Source organism: Colletes gigas, unplaced genomic scaffold (assembly GCF_013123115.1).
Source record: "Colletes gigas isolate AHSC1104 unplaced genomic scaffold, ASM1312311v1 Colletes_gigas_Sc00012, whole genome shotgun sequence".
Classification (NCBI taxonomy): Eukaryota; Metazoa; Arthropoda; class Insecta; order Hymenoptera; family Colletidae; genus Colletes; species Colletes gigas.
Window position 1 is genome coordinate 3,493,929 of NW_025106641.1, and position 7,595 is coordinate 3,501,523.

The 7,595-nt window shown below is 44.7% G+C and overlaps 1 protein-coding gene across 1 annotated transcript; it reads right to left on the reverse strand.

The window, feature by feature from the left end:
• Positions 1 to 232: 232 nt before the first annotated feature.
• LOC122398670 (zinc finger protein 530-like) lies at positions 233 to 3,705 on the reverse strand. The gene is made up of 3 exons (XM_043398754.1): positions 1,529 to 3,705; positions 1,133 to 1,292; positions 233 to 1,073 (listed from the first exon to the last, which is right to left on the reverse strand). Exons 1-3 carry the CDS (start codon positions 2,908 to 2,910, stop codon positions 441 to 443), a joined length of 2,175 nt encoding a protein of 724 aa, XP_043254689.1. The 5' UTR covers positions 2,911 to 3,705; the 3' UTR covers positions 233 to 440.
• Positions 3,706 to 7,595: the final 3,890 nt, after the last annotated feature.

The window sequence follows — 7,595 nt, forward strand, 5'->3', positions numbered from 1 at the left end:
ATTCTTTTTTATGTTTGTTTATTCAATATGCGTTTTCTTATAAAGTGATGTCCTACTAATTAAAAGTAAATGAAAAAAAAGATCACCAAACAATAGTTAATATATTCATTAAAATTCTTCATTTCATTAAGGCAACTAATTTGTTTAGTTTCATTTTACATATCTAGAGTAAATGATATATAAAGTATATGTAAAACACTAATATATGGTTATTTTTATTTTCTTGTTACAAGCCTTACATATTTAGAATATAATATGTATACTTTGTATATATACTCTTGTAATAAAATTGATTACTTCGTATTCGATTCTAGAGATAATAAATATATCTAATGTGTATTGTTAGTACAAGAGAAGTGCGTGCAGAGGGTGGCAGCCGAGTGCGCATTTGGGAGTGCTATTGTTCCAGGGACTGTCCAGTCCCCACTTTCTATATCGTCTCACATAGTAACATTTAACTGTATTGCTTTAGTGTCCACAGAGCACGCTTGTTGTTGTTGTTGTTGTTGTTGCTGTTGTTGTACCTGTTGTTGAACTTGTTGCTGCACTTGTTGCTGTATCGCTTGAAGCTGTATCGTTTTTGTGTCTACAGTGCACGTTTGTTGTTGCTGTTGCGGCTGAGGTTGTTGCTGTTGCTGTTGCACCTGTTGCTGCTGCACCTGTTGTTGTTGCACTTGTTGTTGTTGTTGTTGCACCTGTTGCTGCTGCTGCACCTGTTGCTGTTGCTGCGCTTGTTGTTGTTGTTGTGCTTGTTGGGCAGCAGCTTGCGCAGCTTGCCTCTGTTGCTGCCGAAGTATACTTGGAGGAGGATCCATGTGTTGACGTTGATGTAGTAACAAATGGTTCTTCTGGTAGAAGGCTTTACCACATTTATCACACACATGGGATCGTATGTGGCAACTGCCATCCGTGTGACGCCGTTGATGCTGAGACAGACCGTGTTTCTGTGCAAAACCACGACCGCAATCAGGACAGACATGTGGTTTCGGTTTTGGGCCTGTTCCGACTGGTGGTGATGTTTGCGTCGCACCGTGCATATGGCTGACACCGGGGTTTCCAATGGGTCCATTCATCTGTAAACTCGAACGTTTTAACAAGCGCGTTCTATATGTTAAACTAATATAGGTGATACCTGATGGGTTCCTGGGGTGTTGGGAGTAAGGAAGTGTCCAGGAGTTTGCTGGAAGGCGGCTGCTAATCCACAAAGATCCGTAACAAGTGTTCGATCACCAGAATGTAACCTTAAGTGCAAAGTAAGGGCTTCTCGATTCGAGAAGTCCAATCCACATTCCCTGAAATAGTACGTGTAGCATAAGTGTGTGAAAGACATAAAAACGTCTTTTTTACGTAGAATGGAAACATCTTAGTGACATCATACTGGATGAAACAGAAACAAAATTTAAAGATGTTTACTTAAAATTTATTCAACTATATCTTTATTATGATTGTTATACAATTACATGTTTTGAAATATGTAACATGTCAGAACAGAGAAGATTTATACATGGATATCGAAAACATTGCTTACCTGCACATCAAAGGCTTTTCATCTGTATTAGTATTGTTGTTATGGATTTTAGAGTGGGCAACCAGGTCTGTTTTCCTAGGAAAAGCTTCTCCACAAACCGTGCAAGCAAATGGAGTTTCCCCTGTATGTAAACGCATATGTGCCAATAGTGTTCTCTTTTGCAGAAATTCCTTTCCGCAAACAGTACACGAATGTGGAACTCTGCCATGTAGACGGCCATGATTCACTAACTCAAACTTCCTCTGGAAGGTTGCCCCGCAATCGTGACAAACAAATGGATGTAAACTGCCATGGAAGCGCGAATGCATTGTGAGGTGGTCCTTTTGCGAAAACGACTCTCCACACTCTTCGCAAACAAAAGGTCTTTCTCCTGAATGGAATTTACTGTGAGTCACTAGGTGACGCTTTAAAGGAAATGCTCTCCCACACTCTTGACAAATAAATGGCCGATCTCTCGTGTGTACACGCGTGTGCGTTACCAGGTGGTGTTTTAATGTAAAAGACTTTTTACATTCGCGGCATTGATACGGTCGATCCGCGCTATGAAGGAGCAGGTGAGTATGAAGACAATGTTTGTGTGCAAAACTTTTTCCGCAATGAACACAAATATGAGGTCGTTCTCCAGTATGCACCCTCGCATGCGTTGTAAGGTGATGCTTGAGGAGGAAAGATTTTCCACATTCCGAACAAGAATATGGCCTTTCCTTTGGTACCCGTACTTGGCTTCCCATGTCTTGCTGCTGTTTGACCTTTGTTTCAATTTGTGTGGTATTGACATGCGTTAAAACATGTCCAAAATGAGCAGTGCTGTCTGTCTGGCTCGTTGCAACATTGTTTACACTGGCTTGATTTGAGGCAGCAGCCGCTCTTTTCATTAAAATCTCATTGCATTCTTCCGCCGTAAGTTGTAATGGTCCAAGGGGTGTCATGAAATGCTTACTCATGGCGTGCTTGTCAGCTGTGGTAAAAACTAGTGTATTTGAAAATAGAGAAGGTGGGGGTGTTGGGTGTGCAGCATCACAATTGCAACCTCCTTTGTCACATGTTAATGAAAATACATCATGTTGTTTTTTAATACGGACATGCGTGCCATGCGTTTGATTATGAGCTCCAGCTGTATGGCCATGGTGGGTCGTGGGGGTCTGTTGACAAGTTTCGTTCATAGCGAACATTGGTCTACGATGCGTACTATTGGTAAGTTTTGTAGGCTTGATATCAACCTGTATCTTTTGACTGGTACCTTGATCCTGATTATTATTCACAGCGTAATTAATATTCGTAGTAAGTTCACCCTGTGCATTTTCTCGGGTTTCCGCACCAGGTCCGCCAAAGGACCAGGTATACCCAAACCCTGTGCCCACGTTGCCAGGAGTGGTGCACATGTTTGACAGGGGGGTAACGGAGGGGGTGGGCTGGCTGGACGCAGTGCTCGTGGGCCCCTCCGTCTCTGTCAACGCATCGTCCGCACCACTTCTTTCCACTACAACAAATTGGTCGGCGGGAAATATTTTGAAAGGTTCTAAGTAAACGTACCCGTCACACTCCAGTATCTCGGCCTTGGGTTTCAAGATTGGGAATCATATCTGCCTAAAGTGGCTCTGTGGTACAATAATATTGTGGCTGTCGCAGTACTATCCAAGATGTATGGATAAGCAGTATGCATAAAGATATGTTTGCAAGGTGGTCACCACCGTGCACTGGTTATCATGTGTGACATATAAAGACCGGGTAAGACGGCGTGTTCCCAAGTATTATTTTGCCAGACTTAGGAACACACAGTGTTTAGGAGGCGAAGCGAGAGTGCTTGAAGAATTGGAGCAGACGGCAGAGGGGGCCTGCGTGCTGTAAACTAGGTTCCGTAAACCTAGAGTCGTTTTCGTTTAGTTGCCGCGCCACCGCGCGCCAATGGAAAAAATACAGCGGTCGGCTGGCTTTTGTATGTATTAGAGTCCGTAAGTGATTCCTCGTTTCGGTCTTCGGGACCGCGGCGTCCACGGGTCTTGAAAGACAACCTCCACCTTCTTCTCACGGCACTCCCACACACTCACTTACACTTCACCTTCTTTTCTCGTGTTTCACGACACTGTACCTGTACTTTGACGTACATACACGAACGGCCGATGGTCATTAATTTTACAGAATTGCTTATTTTATTGTCCATACAAAATAGCCTCATATATCGGCCATTTTATTTGTAAACTACCAAAAAACAATGCTGCCAATGCACGCGCGGTTTTGGAGGGAGCAATAGCGTCATCGAGCACTTCCGTACTGGCAACACTGTACCGCCGACGCGATTTCTTCCGCCATATTTGAATGTTCGTAGGTTACGAATTATCGTTTTTCTTTTCGTTAAATATTTTTTATTATTCCCTGGTTTTTTTTTCATCGCGATGACATTCCGTTCGAATTCGAAATGCGATCCTCGATCGATCGTGGCTTGACATTGGATCGTACAAAATCCAGGTAAAAATGAACGTTTTCTATTGTAATGCGCGGTAACCTACAATTACAGGTTACGCGGTAATCAATTATTCCAGGATGTAAATGGTAAACGAGTATAGGGTGACTACGTAGGGTGTTGTCGGCAGTATTGTTATAACATCTACGCTCCCTACGTTACTGTCATGTTATAAAATAGTTGTTATTACTTCTTTTCATCTTCTTTCATCGTGTATAAACGCCATTTTATCATACATGCACACATTCGCGTAAACGTTGACACTTAGCGCTACCGATTGTCGACCAAAAGTCATTGTCGCATAGGGACTATTTTTATAACCTCAATTTGCATCCTATCAAATTTTTAACCTTTTTCTTTACGAATGTAAAAATTTATTGATGTTGAGCATCGATATTTATCGAATAAAGCAACGTCAAAGGAAGAAAGGGAATCTTCATTTGCGCGACCGTTTTTCTACAACGTGCGAATAGTATATTAATCGATGGAGGGTCGATATCATGGACGCACGTTCCCGCGAATGTGATCGCTTTCGTCATTTATGACCGATATCTGGCGAGTTATGAGACGTGGGGGCATCTAGGTGGCACAGGGACAGAAACACTGCCGTCGCTCGGTTGGTCATCGTCGACGCAATAACGCGGACTCAGCAACTGATAAGCAATCCCGCGCGTTAATGGTTCGCGCTCACGATTTGGCAAAAAGCCAATGCGTGCTGGCGAAATGAGAATCTTACTGTTACGTTCATTCATTTTCATCTCCCTCGAGTCGACTCTCCGCTCGACGTACACGATAGATCAAGCGTTATCTTTGCAAACATGTACCTATTTTCTTATTTCAACAGGAACTATGCATTCCATCGATGACGCGACGTCAAACTAACCTCGCTTGTCCAAGCTAACTTTAAATATTTTCTACAATTCTGGTAATATTATTTATTTATTTATTTATCGAAAGTGTAGATTTTCTTCATATTTATTATTATTTCTCCTTTTGATTTCTAGATCACGTTCTCGGGATTTGGCGGGAAAACCGCGGGACATCGTGTGCACATTGTGGATGTGCAAAAATTTGTTAATATTTCGTACGATTCGCGTAACATTATTGCGGGCGTATCTTTTTCACGCGTAAACGATGCCTGTTGCGGCAGTGGTAGCCCAGTGGTGAGAATTTTTACGAACGATTTCCACGGATTATACTACCCTGACAAGATGATTAAAAAGACTTGCGTTCGCTTTAGCATAGCGTGACCTCTTTTTGGCACGGTAAATCCCGCAGCTTCTTACTCGGGGCCCTTTCAGAAAAAAGTTTGCCCGCCCCATGATTAACTGGTAAGCGCCTCGAGCTGTCTGCACGCGCACCTGCCGTGTATATCGCCGTGGAGTTTCTTACCACGCGACCGACGACTTATGCCCTCTTGATAGATAACTTTCGCGCGGCAGAGTTATTATATCAAAAATAACGTTGCGCCACACTCGGCCACAATTACCAGCGAATCGTGCGAAATAAAAATCCCATTATCCATTACGCAAACGTGGACGAAATATCACGCGAATTAGAAGCGTCAACGTGACGTTCGTGTTTCACTTATTTTTATCTATTCTTTACAGAGGACTCTGCACCAAGGCGCCCTCCTGCTTTCGTTCTCCGTTCCCGTCCGCTGATTAACATTCGCACTCGCGATTCCGTATTGGAATACGAGGGACGCGTGACGGGACTGCGATCACGTCTCGCGATCCGATCGCGAGATGCATTTCACGCCGAGCACGGGTGCAAAGGTTTGGGCTACGGGCGACGTCGAGTATCCAAAACGGATCGGTGACGCCTGTACACCTTCTTCCAAGATATCGTCAACGCCTATGACCGCGAACGAGGAGGTATTCGACGATAAATAATTCCCGTAAACCGTCGTCGATAAATCTCCGTCGATAAGCGGACACTTCGGTAAAGTGTTTCCGTACCAGAAGACACGGTGACGTACCGAAACCGCGATTTGTAAGACAAATGCGTTCCTCATGTAACCATCTGTTAAGTATGTTTGCGATACGTTTGAAAACCGACGATCGAGGGTTACGGATCGTCGACGACGCGTAGCGTAGCCTACGCCGTGCTGTCCTTCTCGCTCTCTCCTCCCCTCGCTCTCTTTTTTTTTACGAGGAGACAGCGTAGAAGCAGGGTGGAGACCCGAATCCCGAGGCACTGGACCGTGAATGCGATACCAGGTTTGTCGTGCTCCGGCGAAGAGAGGTGGAGAAGGGGGGGGGAGGGAGGGGGATGGTGCCGTCAAACAACCGTTCGACGACCATCCCTTCGTCGTACCCATCCTCTGCAGGTCAGTTGCGATTTCTGTGTATCAATTAACTCTGTATTCCGTAGATCCGCTTTCGATGACATCACGTTTTTCGTCATCTCCGCAGACGCATCTTCGGGAACGTTGTTGCAATAGAAATGCAGTCGTAACGTGTTCAGTATACATTCTAAAACAATTCAAATATGTCATGTAAATATTTAGCGATTACAATTGTTTGAAACCTGCGCTCGCGAAACGTACGGTGATCGTAACTTGCCCGATGGGATATTTATTGCTTGCAGTTGCCGGCGACGGAGCCACGGAAGTCATAATATTTTGCCTGCACCGTAACGCGATACGATTACGTCGCCTTGCTCGAAGAAAGAGGCACGTGTTACGTATTGTGTAGAAAAAGTCGTCGCCGGCCACAAAGGAAAAGAGGATTACGAGTTTCCTGCTGAGGCAGGCGCTTTTAAAATGCACCTGACAGAAGATCGAGGTGCACCTATCCCCTCTCGTACAGGTAAGATCAGAGTGCGTCAAGTTGTATGTCGGCCCCATTCGAAGACACGAACCCCTCCAGTCGAACCGGTAGAGCAAGGTAATCACGGACTCGTGGTCGCGGACCGATCGGCGGCGTCTTTTTTCCCCTTCTCGTTGGGCTTAATTAAAAGATGATTACCTAATGAGGGTCATCGATACTCACGACCGTCTAACGAGCTTTTCTGTCCTCGGGAACATCTATATAGCCGGCTATAATTTCGAGATTTCTATCCGATCGAATGGCGTCGGTATGCGTGTCCGGAGGGTCGAAACCTTGAGAGCAATTAGTTGCCCACGCATTCTTGACCCGATTATGATTTCGATGATCGGTCAGAAATTAATCTGGATAGCTCTTGTGTTTTTATTTTCGTCTCGCGAACGGAGAGACGGTTTGACGAACGAAACTGTTTGAAGTAAGATTCGAAGCGTGTCGCGTCGACGGAAAAAGAACGACGAACCGACGAAAGGGCGAAAATGTTTTCTCGTCCATATATCGCGATCGGTCGTTTCCACGCGATAGATCACCAGTCACGTGCCGTTGCGCGCCAGCTCATCGATCACGATTAGTCCTAGGACCTGCCACAAGTTCATCGATTTTCTAGCCACCCTGAAATCGACTCGCACCGACGACAACTCATGCGTTCATCGACAGGGAATCGTGCACCCTCCTCTAGAAAAACTATCACGATCATGAATTAATGCGTGCATAGTTTCAGGGGAGATCTTTGCTCCGTCCATATGCCCTAATGGCTTCGTTGTACTTTTTTCTCGTC